The sequence below is a fragment of the Anas platyrhynchos genome, chromosome 19 (genome assembly GCF_047663525.1).
Source record: "Anas platyrhynchos isolate ZD024472 breed Pekin duck chromosome 19, IASCAAS_PekinDuck_T2T, whole genome shotgun sequence".
NCBI lineage: Eukaryota > Metazoa > Chordata > Aves > Anseriformes > Anatidae > Anas > Anas platyrhynchos.
The window spans coordinates 11,807,995-11,826,575 of record NC_092605.1 but is presented as its reverse complement, the minus strand read 5'-3'; the positions used below and the strand labels follow the sequence as shown (position 1 = coordinate 11,826,575).

At 45.9% G+C, this 18,581-nt stretch overlaps 1 protein-coding gene across 5 annotated transcripts in view; it reads left to right on the top strand.

Moving 5' to 3' along the window:
- Positions 1–18,581, top strand: part of DNAH9 (dynein axonemal heavy chain 9) — a 200,549-nt gene that overhangs the window by 61,741 nt on the left and 120,227 nt on the right. For all 5 annotated transcript variants that reach the window (XM_072025908.1, XM_072025907.1, XM_072025906.1 and 2 more), the window contains 6 exons: positions 3,470–3,643; positions 4,399–4,606; positions 7,963–8,128; positions 9,170–9,272; positions 10,601–10,840; positions 18,180–18,341. In XM_072025908.1, the coding sequence (XP_071882009.1) occupies positions 3,470–3,643; positions 4,399–4,606; positions 7,963–8,128; positions 9,170–9,272; positions 10,601–10,840; positions 18,180–18,341 (1,053 nt within the window). The remainder of the gene's footprint in view (positions 1–3,469; positions 3,644–4,398; positions 4,607–7,962; positions 8,129–9,169; positions 9,273–10,600; positions 10,841–18,179; positions 18,342–18,581) is intronic.

Genomic DNA, 18,581 nt, shown 5'->3' with positions numbered 1-18,581 from the left:
CTAGAGACCAAGATCTTCCTGGTGCAGGAAGGTTAATCAGGCCCTGTATCACCAGTCTTTAACATTCAAAGTACACTGGTGTCTGAGAGGTGGAGTAAGACAGGGTACTGCTCTCCATGCTGCTTCCCGCAGTGCATCTATCCTATGGATTAATCACTGCTGTCAGCTTCCAAATCCATCAGCTTGCTTTAGACGGGGTGGGTGTGATCCCTTCAATGATGGTGTTATTATAAGACTGAGTTTTCTCAAGGTCATCATTTAATACTGCACATTTTCAGCCCCTCGTCAGACACTGTCGCTCAAAAAGCGGGACAAGCACAGACATTTCCTGCTGAGCTGGAGCACAGCTGCTTTGGTGGGGGCTTTCTTATGGGAACACCATGAGATATTCTATAGACTTGCCCTGGGGAAGCAGGAAAGGATGAAGGGGGATTTATTTTCACCCTGGCTCCCTGTTCTGCCCCATTTCCCAGCTGCGTGGCTCAGCTTGGTGCAGCCTGGCTGTCTCTTGATTTCCAAGTAATTGGAAAAGCTGCTGTTTTTTACAGCTTCCCACTGTTAACAGTAATAATGGACAAGATGATGGTGGGCTGCATGTCCGAGCACCACTGTGACACTGCTGGTGTTGGGGCCACCTTTGGCTCTGTTCCATGGTGTTGTGCCTATGCTTTAATGATGGTTTTGCATCCTCTGCTGGCCTTGATGCCTCCAGGATGGCTTTGTAAGCTGGAGAATTTGAATGTTGCTTTGGTTCAGAAGCAAGCAGGAGAAACATGAGGCACCTAAAGAAGGGTCTAAGAGCGCACATGGTACCTGAAGTCCTGGACTTTGAGTGCCAGGTTGTCAGCAAGTGGCAGAGGGATCAATGTGAGCAGTTGCAATGCCTGTGTCTAGAGTTACGTTGGGCATCTGCTTGAGCTGCTCACTGTGGGTCTGTCCAGTCCCTTCTGGGAATCTGTCTAGTGATTGCATCTCCTCATCAAAGAACACCTCATCCCTAAGTCTAAAGCATGTTATCCTGATGTGGGGGTCTGCTCAGTGCTGGGGGACTGCTATTGAGGGCTCAGAGGTCGAATTCTGATCTTCAGCAGGCCCCTGTTTTGCCTGGACTATGTGGGAGGTCCCTGGAAGGATCTGACACCAAAGCTCTTACCCCAGCTTGGGCAGAGGCCTTGCCATTTGCAGATTTTGCTCAAGTGCTCTCACAGGGTCTCTTTGTATATTTTCCATGTGCCTCACCAGTGGCCAGGAACACCTGCTGGACTGCTCATGTTTGCTTCATAGCAAGGAACAGATACATCCAGAAATGATAAGCAGCACAGCCTGAGCTAGACGTGGTGCCTACCTGGACCCTTTAAGTTCTCTTGATGGCTGTGAGAGCCCAGCTTTCCCAGTCCTTGTGGCGGACTTGACCCCTCCATTTCCCATGTGCCAGCTGGGAAATAATCAGCCTCAGTGTTGTCAGTGCAGAGTGATTAAAAAGAAAACAGCAAAACCTGGAAGCACTGCTTTTGCTTGCTCCAGCAGTACAACTGCTGCCTAATCATAGGAGCTTAAGGCTCCTTCAGCAAGCTGGTGGGAGCGCAGTTGTGTGGCAGATGGGTGCCATGTTCCCCACAGCCTAGCTCTTTTGCATCCCAGGATCAGTCTCTGGCATCGCTCTGTGTGGCCCAGCATGGTTTGCAGGTATTTCTGCACTGCCAGGGCCTGGTGGGCCATCAAGCAGCACGCTCTTGCAACCTTTGTGTGGGTTGCAGGAGGAGCTGTGCACAGGCACATCAACCCTCCGGGAGATTTGGCTTGGAGGTTGGGCTATGCAGGGCTGCTTTTGATGCTCTGTAAATGTCAGAGCGGAGAGTGTAAGGATACAGCAGTCCGAATGAAGGGAAGTCTGATGAAAAATGATCCAATATAAAATCTGTTTATTGCTCTCCATTGAAGGTGCCCTTCGTGTTGACCTTTTGCTGCTGAAATGTCAGGATAAAGAGTCTGGAAGGCTTCCCGCTTCTCCGCGCTTGTTGGTGGGTAGCGGAGCCTCCGTGTAAAAACAGATGATAGATTTGCCATTTCAAGGCTCTGGAATTAGTGGAAATCCATATAGGGTTTTTATTAAGGAAGCAGTTTAATCTGAAGACTGTTCTGGCAAAGGAGCTAGGGCTGGAGCATCTCCACCAAGCTGCTCTGTGAGGGAAGGCAGGCGGTGCAGCTCAGTGCAGATGCAGGCAGTTTGGATGTGCAGGGGCGAGGGCACCCTTGTGAGAAGGCTTTTAGCACTGAGGCACGTCCCTCAGCTGAAGGCTGCTCTGCCACTGGTGCTGAGGAGTTAGAACAACAGGAGAATGGAGAATTAAAGTTATTCTCCCTCTCTGAATAGCACGAGGTTGCAAAATCAGGGATACTGATAACCTTTTTTTTAAAATCCTCTTTTTTTTTGGTGGATGGTAGCTCAGGGGACTTTACAGCGACTGTTCATTTCATTTCAAACCCGTGTTTCCTGATGGAGGCTTATCAGTCTACAGGCAGCGTGTTGGCAGTCCCAGTTGGGTTTCTGTCCTGGAAAAGCACATTGCATGACTATGGGGAGGAGAGTCCCATAGATGCCCCAGGAAGACTGCTAAAACTGACGAAATTTTGCATCCAGTATTTCATAGACATCTTTTTAACAGCAACTTTCCATTCCTTCCCCTTCCTGCTTCTCCTCAGGGCAGAATGCTGAAATACCCACTGTTTGCATGGGGATTTGCACAATATCATATAGGAGATCAGTAACAAGAGGGGAAGCTAAGCACATTTTGCAAGTCCTGAACCAGTGTCAAAAGCAAAAGCATCATCCCAACTCTTGCAAAATTTCAGATTTCAGAAGACATAGCGGGGAAAGCCGAGACAGCAGATGCTTCCAGGGCAGTATGGCAGAAATGCAGCAGAGCTGAAGGGGCCTGGTCCCTCTCCGGTGTTTTTGTGTAGTGGTACAATTCTGCTTCTCCAAAAAGCTATAGCTTGAAAAGATGCCAGAAGACAACAACAAAGTATTAACAGACTGACATGATTTATGAGGAAAGGCTTTAGTATGCATGCTTTGACTAACCATGACCACAGATGTAGACGGATGTTGTGTCCTTGTCTGTTGGAAGAAGCAGGCACCAAGAATCAATCAAGTGCTCTGTTTAGTCACAGGCACGTATTTCTCTTTTTCAAATTGATCCATCCATTTAATCTCAGACATACCAAGAGTGATCAACACAGAGGATGAATTATTTGGGTGAATAAAAAGGAGTGATGAGAAGAAGTGGAGAAAATGAAAAATTAGGCTTAAGAATAGGAAAAAGAGTAAGATCATTAAATTCCACAGTATATTTTAAGGACCAGTCCCCCTTTGGTAGACTCAGACCAGATAACATTCTCCATCACTGATGAGATAGAGAATCTTGATCTTGAGATTAACATATTTTTGTCCCCTCTTGTTTTGCAGCTTGTGGACTACAGAGTGGAATTCAGCAAGTGGTGGGTAGCAGAATTCAAGACTATTAAGTTTCCCTCTCAGGGAACAGTCTTCGACTTTTACATTGATCCCGAAACAAAGAAGTTTGAGCCTTGGTCTAAACTGATTCCCCAGTTTGAATTTGATCCAGAAATGCCATTACAGGTTTGTGAGCAGTGTGTGGCTTTGTCAGGAAGGAATTAATGCATTTTAGTGCTTGTAAGCGGGTGTTCTGATGAAGTATGATGAAAGGTCAAGCATTTCTTAATAAGGATGGATTTCTGCATGAGGTACTACTAATTAACCAGTTTTCTTTGCTGTGTTTTGGTTGTGAAGAGTAGTGTTCCACTGGCCTTTCGGTTATGACCTATGTACATCAGGGGCAGGCTCAGATCCACCCCAATGACCCAGGAGCGGGTGCCAGGGTGCAGGCAGAGGGGTGGATTTGGCCAAGGAGTGTGACCCACAGAAAGAAGTAGGATGTGACACAACGTAGTGACAAAGCCCCCAAGGCGCCATGTTGTCAATCTGTGCCAACCTGAAAATAGGGGTGTTTTTTATGATTTGGACAAAAAAAGAAAGTTTCTGCAGGTAGAGGATTGTGTTTGCCAGCTACGCTTTTCCTTCCTTTTAGACGTGCCAATGGAAACAGATGACTTGAAAAAAATTGTTACCATTTTAGAAAAACGTCTGTGGGGAGATCCAGATGCTGCTGCCAGCATCCAGCTGTCAAGGTTTCATCTCTGCAGACAGTTTAACTGTAATGGCTGGCAGAAGCTTATCATTCCCCTTCCCGGTGTGATCTAGAAACAGGGGTCTCCTCACCCATTCCTGGCTTTCCCAATTTTTCTTCTCCCCAGAACATGGCTGTGGGATTTGTGGCAGTGATGGGAATCCCTTGCTTGTTATTCCTCTCTCAGGCTTGCCTGGTGCCCACTACTGAGACGGTTCGGCTGCGGTACTTCATGGACAGGCTCCTGGAGCGCCAGCGCCCTGTGATGCTGGTGGGCAATGCGGGCATGGGGAAGTCTGTGCTGGTGGGGGACAAGCTCTCCTCTCTGGACACAGATGTGTACATGGTAAAGAAGGTCCCGTTTAACTACTACACCACCTCTGCCATGCTGCAAGGTGAGGCAACAACTGTGACATGGGATTTCTGCCTGGCAGGGCACCCAATTCTCATGATTCCAGTGGGGTTTGAAGTGGAGCACTCACTGTGGCACGTGGAGAGGAACCTGTAGGTGTGCTGCCTGTGTGGTTTGTGTGCTCTCTGCTGACAGTGTGAAACCCTGAGCTCACTGGCCCCTGGTTTTGTGGGAGATGACGCTTTCGAACATGCGGATTTGAATTCTGAACACCAATGACTGGTTCAGGGTTGTGCCAAAGTGTGTGCTTAAATCTGCTGCTATTTCACAAAACATACAGCTCGTACTTGACTTGAGGTGTGTCTTTAAGATGCTTCAATTATGCCCATGCAGAATAGGGGAATAGGGTGAGATTCTTGGCTAGTATCCAAACATTCCTTAAGGTGTAATGACAGGAATTGCATCCCAGTTAGCAAAGAGGATGGTGCTAATGGAGACATGCAAGGCTGTAAGCCAGGGATCATGGCTTTTGGTGCAGTCTCACCTTTTGGCCAGTCTCATAGCCCTGAGCAGGGACATGGCAATAGCCTCCTTTTTCTCCTGTCTGGTCCCCTCTTTCCTTTTCTCCAGATCTGGGGTCTCCATGAAATGCCCTTGACTTGGTAAATGGGTTGTGCTGTCTATCTGTCCACCTGACTGCCACTGTGGGGGAATGTGTGCTCATTTATTGCTGTGTGGATGGTGTGAGCGTGTGCAGGTGCTGCGATTTATACAGACAGACCTGGCAGTGCATCCCTATTTACTGTGGCCATGAGCTATGGTCTGAGACGGGCACTTTCGTTCTCTATAGAGAAGAGCAAGTCATCTTGCTTGGGAACAAAGACGTGGCTATGAGATTAGCATTGTGAAGCATGATTTATGCTGCTCGGCATGCTTCTCTACTGCTCATTTTTTAGAGTTAATATGTTCTTTTTTTGTGCAGTTTGTCAGTTGGCTGCTTTTTTTTGTGCCCCAGCAGGCACCTCTTTAAATTTGTAAAACATGGGTACAAAGCAGGTTTTTTTTTTTTGTTTGTTTGTTTGTTTGTTTTATTCTCCTCTTTAAAAAAAGGTAGACCTTAAAGCCAACAATTGCTTAGACAAGGCGCCTGTTGGTGCAGAGATTTATAAGAAGCAGAGCATGGGTCTTTTAGGGACAGCACAGGTACATGCTTCAAACCATCCTTATGGGCCCTGTGGCTCACAAACAGCCATGTCCATAGGGACAAATGGAGCCAGACGTCCTCTCTGCCATGGTCTGGGGCCAACATGGGGGATTTTTTGGTGTGTTTTGACCAAAAGCCACTCTCTATTGCATTTGTTGTTTTGAAGTTTGCTACTCTCCGCTGTTTTGCCTGGACTTGGTCTACTCCTCCGTCTGCTTTGTGTGCACTTGGACCTCTGCTCCCCCTGGAGATACAGACCCGTCTTCCATGCACCCTTCCTCCTTTGCTTCTGGGATTCAGATCCTTTCCGCTTTGGATCTGCCTGGAGAAAATTGCAAGAACTCCCCCCCCCCCCCCCCAGTTAACAGGCAGCAGGCAGGAGGAATTACACTTGCAAAGCCCCATTTGCAGTGACTGTTTCTTTCAGGTGGTAATTTGAGTATATCAGGATCTCAGAGGAAGAGACGTGGACACTTTATTATTATTGTGAGATATGGCTTCGAATTAAAATGCAACTTTCACGAACATGTCACTTGATCCACAGTAATTACATTTCAGTGTGATGAATCTCCTGCATACTTGTTTAACCTCAAAAAAGGCTGATTTTATATGTTAATTAAGGACTAATTAAATTTAAATTAAATGCTTATTTGAAACACTTAATTTAACTTGCTACCAGAAATCTCAAATATTATGTTTTTATTGAAGGGGGAGAGATACTCCACTGAGGCAAGATTCATCATTTTTCTTAGCACAATTCATTCCTTTGTGCAGCAACTGTCTGTGACAAGAAATCAGCTGAATTTTGAGTAGTGGGAAAGAAAAACTCTCTGAAATGCACTGAAGCAGTAAAAAAAAAAAAAAAAAAGTGGTGATTTAAAATATATATAATTCATGGTCTGAAAAAACAGAATATAAATCTCCCTTAATAACTTCTGCACATGATTAAATGCACAGTTTTAACAAGGGGAGTTTTATAAAAGTTCCCAGTCCCATTTACGTTTGCAGGTCCTGTCTAATTACAAAAAATGCTACTTACCGTGCTGCTATGTCTGTTGACAACCCAGTCTTGTGTACCAGAAACAAATTCTGCCCCCATCTTTGAAAGAGCGGTGAGCCCCCAAGACTGAAGACGCTCTTGAAGTCAGCTCATGGGAGAAAATCCATCACATCTGAGCAGAAGATAACTTCTTCTGTTTGTTTTTCCACTTAGTCAGTAAAGGTTGCTCAGGCTGGAATGAATAGCTATGAAGCATTATGTGCAGCAATACGGGTTGATTTTTATTAAATATCAGCCTGGTGTTGTAAATATTCATTATGTTTTATATTCTACAACATATAACCTCAGCCTCCTGCTAAATCAAAGTAAAATCTTTCAAAACTTTAAAACAAGAAACTTATCTTTGCATCCTTTTCCTTACTCGTGCATGACCTTACTGACAATGGGGTTGTATTTTGGCAGCTCATGTTGGAAATCAGTCTTGTCAAATTATCTGGAGATTTGGGTATTTCTGGGGAGGGCATCAGGGAACTTGTGCATCCTTGGTTAGTAAAATTAACATATTATTTAATTTGTCCTGATGATATCCAGGAATTTGCTTCTCAAATCATGGATTCCTTTTGCCTAAGTGAGGCAAAACACATCTACTTTCACAAAACCAGTGGCATGATATAGGTCAGAATAAACCCAGACAGTAAGATTTAGTTTAAAAAATGATGCAGAAGGGATTCAGAGTCTCAATCTTGCTTTTGTTCGATCTGAAGTAGATCCCTTTTGTAGCAGGCTATTAGCTTGCCATATTTTGTTTGAAATAAGGAACATAGCTTTCTGGTTTGGGTCGATTTGGACCAAAAAGCTGCCCAAAGGTCTCTGCCAGCCCTGTGCAGGGCTCCCAGCAACTCTGCAGATGCAGCTTGGGGGCTGCCACTGTCCTGCTGGTGAACAGCATCCTGCGCCAAGACCAACTGTTCCTCCCAAAAAAGCAGCAACCATCTCTCCTTGTGCCAGCTGCGGGGGGCCTGGGGCTTTCCCCTTTGCTGTGAGAGCAGTCCTGCCCATCCTGTGCACTGCTCGGCTCCTTGGGGATGATGCAGCTGCACGGCAGCACAACATGGAGCTGGGGTTGGGAGCCGTTTTTTGTTGTGCTGACATGAACCCTCTGTTAGTTTAACTTTGCATCTCTGCCTCCATACAGGTGTGCTTGAGAAGCCTCTGGATAAAAAGGCTGGCAAAAATTACGGCCCTCCGGGTACAAAGAAGCTCATCTATTTCATCGATGACATGAACATGCCAGAAGTGGATCCTTATGGGACAGTGCAGCCCCATACACTCATCAGGCAGCACCTGGACTATGGTCACTGGTAGGAGGCTGCTTGGGCTGCATCATCCAAGAACTTTTTGTTCAGCTCCAGTCTTTGGGATGAAGTTGAAGTACAGTTCTCCCTTCCTGGTCTGCTTATGCCATTTCATATTTCTGGGGTTGGAGGCTGATGGGGACACGGTCAGGTCTTTTCCTCTTCCCCAGCAAAGCAACTCACTTGCTCCCAGCCTGGTTGAGAGGTGCTTTGTTCTGCTCCTGGCATGCTCTGGGGCTGTGGTCTTGATGCAGAGCCTACAAGAGGAGTGCGATGCTGTGCTTCGATGCCCTGCAACACTGAGATCAGGGGAAGGCAGTGGATCTGGCCTCTGCTGGGATGCAGCCTCCCTGCTGAGCCCCTGCTGTGCACACCTGATGTTTTCAGGCAGGCAGCAGCAAACAAGTGTTTTCTAGGCAGAAGTAATTTGAAGAAGAATAAGTAATGGGGCTTGGGCAGGAGATGGGTGCATTTTACATGGTAGCTGGTAGCGCTGTGAGGGACAGGAGTATTCTCATCTCTCTACATGGGGAATACCGGGCAGGGAGGTGCAGCAGCATCCAGCTTCTTAGCCATGTGTGCACCTGAGCTTGACCAAAAGCTTTCTTGGTATGAAGACAGGCAGAAATTCAGGACTTCCTGGGTATAGAGACAGGCAGAAGTTTGGGGCCATGGGTGTGGGTGAAGCAGGAGCGGGACAGAGAGACGTTTCTGCTGGTTGCACAGGTCAGAGTGCTGGTGGCACACAGGATGCAGTGTGGCCCCTCCTGGGCACATCTGGGTTTTCAGCCCACAGTCTTAGCAGCACCCATAGGATGTCACACACTTGAGGGCTTTGCTCAGAACTTCTTATCAGCTAATAAATATTAGCTACAGGTTTTTGAAACTGAAAGATTTCCAAAAAGAGAGCAGGACTCCTGTGTGTCCCAGGACAAGGCTGGACACTGCCTTGGCAAGGTGCAGGGTTGGACCTCCAGCTTCACTGCAGCACTGAAGCCAATCTGGACTTCAGCAGTCACCCAGCTGCTGCTTTTGTTTTGCCCAAAGGTACGACAGGACCAAGCTGTCGCTGAAGGAGATCACAAATGTGCAGTATGTATCATGCATGAACCCGACTGCTGGCAGCTTCACTATCAACCCACGTCTGCAGGTAAAGCCCTGTTCAGGGTCACACACATCGCTGATTTTATTTCAGAGTGGGTTATTTAAGCGTGAAGCCAGAGGAAAACCAGTGGCAGGTGCTGCTTTTGTTTTATCAGCAGGAATTGCATGTTTCAGTGGGGTGACCATAAATCATGGTAGTAAGAGATCTTGCTCCCTTTTTGTTTTTCCTCACGTTCTGCTGCTCCGTCAGAGGAAGCAGTCACAGGTTGCCAGCCAACTTAGCACCTACTTTTGGGACAGTGTTCTGGTTTGTACAGATTTCGCCTTCATTAGCTAGTATTTACCTCTGGAGCATAGCTCCTTAAATCCTTTTGGTTTCTAAAATTTCTGATGGAGCTGGCAGTATATTCTCATTAAAAAGAAAAGAAAAAAAAGGGAAAAAAGATACATGACCAAGCGTATTGATTTTTGGGAGCAGAGAGACTTGACCTTATTGGTAATATTCAGTACCGATGTTATTTAACCCTCCCTCTGAGGCAGGAGGTGTCAGTGGCAGCCTGTGGCAGGGGGCAGAGACTGATGGAGGTGGCCTGGCTGTGCCCTGTGCCTGCAGATGAACCACTGAGTGGTTCCTGTGGACCACTGTGGGACACAAACAGCAAGCAGAGGGACAGTGCACTTTCCAGCAGTATCACAGTTTCTTGGAGAAGCTTCATGACCAGAGTCAGCCTAAGCCATTGTTCCTTTTAGCTGCTCTGTGATGTTAATAGGAAGCAGCCCGTGGCTGGAAATGGGCACCTCCTCTGGGGAATGAGTCCCACATCAATAAGGGATATTCTGGGAGATGGCACCTTCCAACACACAGCGTGGCTGTGGCCATCCTTTTCTGAGAGGGGAGAGGTTTTCTGGGATGCCAAGTGTGACTGCAGCCTTAGTGCCAGGGAAGAGGCCAGGGGCTGTGTTTGGTAGATCAGATGAAGCCAGGAAAGTCAAGGCTCAGGGAAGCAGGCTCAGAGTCAGGAGGTGAATCCAAATGGGCTGCTAAAAATAAACACCTTTACTGCTAGGTTTGTAGGGCTGTAACAAAAGTTCAGGTGAAGTCTATTGAATTTGAAGCACTGAAACACAGTGTTTGAGAAGTGACTAGGCTCTATTGGCAGATGGTGAGACCATCAGATGAACTGAACTTCTCACCTAATAGCTGTGAAATGCAGTTGAAAATCTCTCATTCAGAGTGCAAGAAAGAAGTCACTTGCCAGTTTTTATCTGGAAATGGCCTTGTTCTGGGTGGGCAGAAAGTCCCCAAGTGCCTTTTGATGGAGAGGTGGTTGCCCAGCTCTCTGACTTTTCCATCTCTTCCTTTCTTTTCCTCAGCGTCACTTCTGTGTCTTCGCCCTCTCCATCCCTGGGCAGGATGCCTTGTCCAGGATCTACAGCACCATCTTAATGCAGCACCTGACGAGTGGGAATTTTTCAGGGGCTGTGCAAAAATCAGCTCAGCAGCTGATCTCTCTGGCCCTGGGCCTGCACCAGAGAGTAGCTGCTACTTTTCTGCCAACGGCTATCAAGTTCCACTACATTTTCAACCTGAGAGACTTCTCCAATATCTTCCAAGTAAGTGCAGTTGTCACTGGAGTTGGGTTTGCCTTTGTAAGTCTCAGTTCTACTTGTGGGGGCATTAATAGCCCTGCCCCGCTACGGAAAGTGTTCTTATTGCACTGAAGCAGGTGGAGAATATTTAGTGGGCTACTGACTGTGCAGACGGGGGAACAGTAACTATCTCAGCTACCCTGGCTGGGGCCAGTACCGCATGTGAGTCTATACTGGCACATCCTTATATTTTCTCAATGTTCAGGTACTCAGCACATGCATGATGGATGATATTTAAAGAGCTGATAAATAACTCAGTTGAAAGTCAGATCACAGCTACTGAAACTGAATTACCACCAGCACCAGTTCTCAACCAAGTAGAAGTTTCCAATCTCAGTTGTTTGGCTTTAGAGATGTTTTCTTCTAACAGTGATAGATTTTTTTTTTTTCTAAAATCTCATACTTTGAAGCAGTATGAGGGCTCAAAGAGCCTTTTAGAGCTTAAGATTGATTAATAAAGTTGGAGAAAGTTGTCAGCAGCAAAATTAAGAGGTTCAAATCATCCCAACCTGTTGTACAACCCCAGTTTGTAATTTGTTCTGTCCTAGTTAATGTTTATTTTACTTAGTAAGTAATAAAGGCTCAGTGCCTTCTGGTCTGGTCTGTTAGGCTGGAGTTGCAGGAATGACAAGCAATGGAAATCTAAGAACAGGAACTTAAAAAAGTTAATAACCCTATTATATGAAGGAGGAATCATCACCAGTCTATGGCTTTCGGTGTGGGTCATTTAAAGTCCTGGTTTCTAGTTAACCTATGCTTTGAGAAGCAGAGAGAGAGAGAAAAGAAGCATTTAGATGGGAAAATTTAAACTATGGTCTGTTTGAAAGGTGTTAAAGTTTTGGGATATTTGAAAACATCCTGTCACATCTAGATGCCCAGACTCTGGGGCAGGGACAGTGATAGGAACTTAGGTGGCTTTTAGTTTCTCACATAGCTGCTGGAGGAGGGGAATCTGGCTTCTTGGTTTTGTATTTATTTTGTATTTATTTATATGGTAGTTCCGTTTTTCTTGAAGTCCTTCGTTATGGTATTTGCTCTCTATATTTTCCTACCTTAAGTATTTTAAGTTTTTTGAGAACTACTGATTTCATGCTTAGCTCCGCTGGAACACAGTTTTATTCCTGAAAGTGAGTGTGAAAGAAGTTCTGGATTCTGGGGGTGCATTTCCATGTGCTCCATTCATTATATCTTCACAGACTTACAGTTAGTTCTGAAATGACCTTTGGAGGTCTCTTGTCCAGCCACCTGCTCACGCAGGGCCAACTTCAAAGTTCCTGACACTGAAGATCACACAACTTCCTTGGCTCTTGCTGTACTGTTAAGCTCACTCTGTTGTGTAGCTTATATATCTTTACTTTAATCAGAATTTCCTTTGCTGCAATTTGTGCTTGTTGCCTATAATCCTTTTGCCATGTACCTCCAAAAAAAATAAGGCTCAGTCTTCCTCATTATGACTACCTCACTAGGTAATCATACATGGCAGTAAGATTCCCCTTTACCTTTTCCCTTTCCTGAACAAACTCATTTTTCTGTGGATTGAACTTCCCACAGCTTTTCTCCAGCCTGTCAAGGTCCCTCTCTTTGGGGTAATAACCTGTCTGCTCAGTCAGTGCCATCTGCAGATGAGTGTGGTCTGTCCCACTGCCCTGGTCACGGAAGAAGATGTTATTGCCCCAGTACCAACCCCTGAGGAACACTGCTGGTAGTTGGCCTCCAGTTAGACTTAACAACATTGTCCTTTGCGCCAGTTCTCCACCCATCTTGCTGTCTACCCATCTGGTCTGTGTTTTCATAGAATCCTTGATGTGATGACATCTGAAAACAAAATAAAAACCTACCACCAATAAAGAAAAACAGGGTCATCTGAGTTTCCTTACCCTTTGGGAAGAGAGAGAATCAGTGAATGTGAAGTTTGTAGGTCAGTGTGTAATGCCTTTTTCAAATTCCTTTTAATCCCAGACAAACAATCAAACACGGAATGTGTAATAGCTGCATATATAAAAGGCATTTGGGGATTTCTGTTATACCAGCTATGCTGTAATTATACACACAGCCGATGATAACTGTTAAAGGCACAAAACATATGCAAATTGCAGCTCTGGAGGAGTCAACCCTTGGAACGTGCTGCCTCTGTACTGTGTTATTGAAGGTTCTGCACAGGTCGTTAGCAACAGCTCCATTTACAATCTGTCCAATGGCTCTGTCATTATCATACCATATTAGATATTAATACAGTACCTAAACATTTAAGTAGGGCCTTGCAAGCCCAGCTTGATTCCCTTGTCAAAACTGCCTGACAGCTCTTATGACAAGGAGTCCTATGCTAATTGTCTCATTACAAAAGGCTTAAAGAACCTGCACCTTAATTGTTGCAGCTAATGAAGAATGAATGAGTTTGAACCTAGTATGCATTTCAGTGTTACACACACACACACAAAAAGGAAGACTACCCAAAAGCAACAGTCAGCAGTAATTCCTTCTGACAGACAGATACAGGAACTTGTTGCTTTCATGTTTGCCCTTCTTCACCCACCAGCACCTGGCCTGCTCTGATCAGGCTGATGTCTGCTTTCCTCAGTTCAGCTGTAGGTGACTCTAGAAGGTATTCACTACAAATGACAGCAGAATATCACAGAGGTCTGGCTAGGCAAATAAAACTTGGTGAAACCGAAGGGAAAAGAGCTGCTTATAAACCCAGGGGTTGAAGGCTTGGCTGGGAGTGGTGGGTTGACTTCACCAAGCAAAGTTCACATTTGTCCTGACTAAGCTGAAATGTCCATTTCTTGGGATGTGAGCATCTTAGGTGGAATTCCTCTTTGCCTGGCTAGTCAGCAGAGGGAAATGTGCTTTTTTGTGTGTCGATCAAGGTCAACTCATCCTGGGAGAAAAGAGTGGAAGAGCTCAGATGAACTCTGGTTCTGAAGTACCCTCTTCATCAGTGGTGAAAGGAGTCTGAGGTGACTGTTCTGCTGTCAGACATTGACACTGTGCAGATCTAAGGAGGGTACTGGCTCCAGATTGAGACGCTCAGCTTCAGAGCTATGAGGATAACTAGGTTCATGCCAGGCTGGGGAGTGCAGCCCAGTTCCCTCAGCCGGGGGCACAGGTGTGGTTTCACTTGGTTGCCCCAGTGTGGGTGTCTGTTGCTTTCTGAAATGTCAGGGCACCCCAGGGTTCTGGGGTGTCTTCCAGTGTTGTTTCAGCAAAGCCCATGTGGATGTCTTGCCTGAACCATTCCGGGAGAGGAGAGACTGGAAATCACTGAACCTGATGAGTCTTTGGGTTCATCATCATTACCTGTAGCTTTCCCTATGTAGCAGGTCCTGGCTGTGGTTGAAACTTTGCCTTGCCTTTCTGTGGTGCCTTTTCTTGCCTCGGGGTCCCACCTTGCACTGCAGAGTTAAATTGATTGATACGGCTGAGGCAATTTACCCTTGATTAAAGAAGACAGGTCTATGCAGTGACAGTGTGGTGGATTATGCTTTTTAAAAATATATTCCCTGCTGGCTCACACCAGAGGAAGCTTTGTTGCTGTCTTTCTTTACATCTGAAAGGGTTACCATGGTATTATGCTCTAAATTATATCTGTCATCTCTAAAATAATCATAGACTCAGCAGGGTTGTATTTTGCTTTTTATTCCCATTTACAACAAGATTTCCAGGAGCATGTCACATTAAGATCCACGGCAGTTGAGAAGAGATGGCATCTCCCAGCCTGGCTGCACGATGACGGTGGTGGTTCCAGTGTGCCTAGCTCCTCTGCACAGGCCCTAGCAGCTGGCAGACTTCACTCTCCTCGGCACGAGGGAGGGATCTTCATACATACCCATAACTGAATTTGCTGAACCTTCAGCCTCACGAGCACCAAAATGCACCTTACACATGGTCTGCTGGTGCATGCTGTGGTAGCCAGAGAGCGGAGACAGCAGAGGCTGTGAGACCAGTGCAGGGTTGGTGGTGGCACCTTTGTGTTGTTCCTCAGGCTGGCACAGCTGTGGGCCTGACTTACCTTTGGGCTTGGTCAAGATCTGGTCATCTGGGCCCACGTTTGCGATGCTGAAAATTTTGCTTTGCCAAACTATCTCAGATGCTCATTTGTCTATCAGTGTGCTCTGAGCTGGTCTGGTTTCAGAGCTTCCCTCCCCTTCTGTCTTACCTTCTGTCATTTCTATTCGTAGGAGAGATCCAGACTCCTGCAGGTGCTTATGTGTTATTCCATCAAATGCAGCATCACAGTATAAGGTGAAAATGGAGTGGTTAGGGTTTGTCAGTCCTCCCTGGTTAACATGCTTAGAAATTGGTACAGTACCTTTAAATAGGACTCTGGATTGAAGGCTAACATCCTCTTTATTAATGTCATGTTCATCACTGTTTTCGTGTCAGAGCTGTAACACGACAGTGCCGAGGCTGCCCCAGGAGCCCCAAGAGTAACGGCAGGAAGGGAGGCGGGCAGGGTGCTTAGCCCAACAGTGCAGGATGGCTGGAAAGGGGTAACTGTGCTGCATAAGTTGTTATTTTAAACGTTATTGAGGTTGCAAAGGGAAAAAGTAATTTAATTTTTATTTATTTATTTATTTATTTTACCTTTTCATACCTGAGAGAACTTGTGCTTTGTCACCTTCTGATCCATGGAGCATGTTAGCTCTCTCTTCACACTCACCTCTGTGCTTTCCCTGCCTCCAGCTCCAAGCCCAGCTGGCAGAGGCTGAGCTGCATGTCCTGGTGCTTCACTCCCCTCTCTTGGTTGCAGGTTGCTATATTAGCAGCAATTCACCCTGCTGGCAGGCAGCATTACAGGATGCAAAGTTGAAGAAGTGCAAAGAATTAACCTCTTGGCAAACACAGTGTCTAGACTTCATGTTACATTTATTTGCACCCTGATTTCTGGACAGCTGTTGTAGTCTTCTGGGTTTTGCAAGAATGGCTCAAATGTCTCTGGTGCTGATATTTTTATTTTTATTTTAAATCAAACATTCAGGTTCCCTATGCATGTGGGTTTTATTGTGTCCTAAATAGGAATATGCAAACAAATGCTTTGACTTACCCAAGGTTGTCCTGTACATGCAGAGCCCTCTTCTGCTTCTATTTATGCTGTCTATGTGCAATCTATTTCTGTGTAAAGATGAAGCATGCATACCTCTGAGACCAAGAAAGGCTTCTGAAAGTTTGGGTAAACTGATGGTAGTGGAGGGTTACAACTCGAGAGGTGGCTGGAGGGTGAATGTGCTAGATGGTTTCTGGAGACCATTCCTGGATGGAAGGTGGTGATAACACTGGGTTTGAGATGAGTGTGTGTGCTTGCACTCATTAGTGGAGCTGCAGTGGGTATTGTCCTGCCCCAGCCCTGGGTGGCCAACTGCCCAGAAGAGCTGACGTTGTGAAGCACAAGCTGACCGATGCTTGTCACTGCTTGCAGAGCTTTGATGGGTAGCAGAAATACCTCAACACTTCCCTCAACGCAGCCATGGTGAGTGCAGAGCACACCAGGGACAGGACATGTTCCCTGGCAGGCTGAAGGAATCACGCATGCCGTTTGCTCTTCTTTTCATGGAGATTGTGGAAGGAGACGAGTCACAGGTGGGGGTCAGGCCCTGCCCTGCAGAGCCGTGCCAGCCTGTCTTCTCAGCTGCGGTGGGCATGGTGATGCCTGACAGAAACATGGCAGATGAGTCGTGCTGGGATGATTAGCATATTTCCTGTTTCCATGCCAAATGCGCATCATCTCCTGGGGTGATTATTAAGCTTGTGAGGAGCCTGTCATTCTGGATTACCACATAATAAATCCTCATGGGATCGGTCTCAGCTGGAGGGTGGCTCTTACCCTGCAGCCCATCCCTGCACTCCTTTGCAAGGTGCTGGGTGAACCCTTAGACCCTGATGGCACAGTTGGTCCTCTGAGCAAAAGCCTGTTCTGCTGTTTTGCTGTCTTATTTTGGATGTTGGGATATTTGGTATGGTTGCCTAGAGAAGTCTCCACATGGTGGAAGGAAATTCCTAACCACTTTCTCACCATTCTGTTCAGGAGCAGGAGCTGAAAGGTTTGGCTGAGGACTCAGCGGCCAGATGGGTAAAACTTACATTGGCATGGCAAACAGCAGTTATCCTTTCTTACACCATGTTGGCACCACATCCAGCACAAACACAGTGACCCACAACCACGCATCCACCATGGCCCGGCTGTAGGCTCTCTGGCACCTGGGGGAGGCTCAGCCTTGTGTGCAGAGCATCCCCATCGCAGTTTGGGGTTGCAACGGGTCGTGCTGGAAGAGACTGGCAGCACTGGTTTCCAAAATGAGGAAAGGGGAGATGTTTGGCCATTAAATTAATAAATTCATTAAAGATTAGTGAACTGTGGGTTTTCTTCCCTCTTAAGTAGCTTTATGTGTGCTTGCATAAATACCACAACATCTTTTGTGGCTTGAAGTGTCTTTAGAGAGACTGAGTGGTTTTAATCTTAGTTTTAATCAGTTTAGGACCTGAGAGGTTACACCTTAGCCCTTTCTCTTGCCGAGTTGTCAGCAGTTCTATCACTCATTTTGTTTCTGAAATAAATAAAATAACAATTTGGCAGCTGTAATGACAAATATGAAACCCAAATGATTTGAGCCATGGGCCAGTGGGAACGAGAGGGAATGCTTTACATTGCTTCTAATGCATTTTATATTTTATGTATAAATAATTAGATGTTAGAAATAAAAGCTGTCTATTTAATTCATGCTGTTGAAAGCCTTGTGTGCTGTTAATAGGCTTAGTTATAGGAGACACCTCTTTGAAATATAATTCTTTTATGCATTTTAATAGAGTTCATGGTAAACATACTGTGATAAGCAGACAGCAACTAATATTTCCTGTAGGCAGAATGCACATGATTAAAATTAATTGATTTTTAAAAAATCATCACCACTAACATTTCGGAATGAATTTTTGCTCTTGAAAAAGCACCCATAGCATGGTGTGAGGGTGCAGAGGGACCCACGTCTGGACTGGCAGCTGGCTCTCTGTCTTCTCTGATGCTGAGATCAGGATCACCAACACAGCCAGGCTGCACTGAGCATCCTGTTCTGGATTATTAAAATGAATATAGCCAATATAAAACGATTTGGGAAATTTCGGGTAATAAAGTGCACATTCTCTAGGGGCTTATTCAGAAGTTCGATGGCAGTTCACTGTAAAAGCTCTGCATTTGTAGTTCTGCAGCCCCGTTTTACTGTGGTAGCCTGGATGCTGGGGTTGGTCCCTCAGGTTTTGGGGGGTTTCTGTTAGTTTTGTTTTGTTTCTTTTTGGCTATTTCTGCTCCCCGCAGGGCCTTCTGTTCTCTACCCCTGAATGTCTGAAGCAACCGCAAGACCTAGTGAAGCTCTACTTGCATGAGTCAAACCGGGTGTACCGTGATAAGATGGTTGAAGAAAAGGATTATGGTACCTTTGATAAAATCCAGCTGGAGGTGGTGAAGAAATTCTATGATGTAAGTGTTGAGGTTCATGACTCTGATAACATAACACGCTCACAGTCAAGGTCCTTGGGAGAACAGAGCTTGACTCGAGACCTGCCCAGGTCTCACTTGCCTGGAGGGCAATGCTTTTGATGGGAACCCAGGAGCAAATTTTCTGCACCATATGCTGGACTGCTGATGTTGTGATATAAGTAAATGATGCATTCCATAAGGGTGTTGGGAAGAGGACATTTGGGCTCTGTGAATTAATTT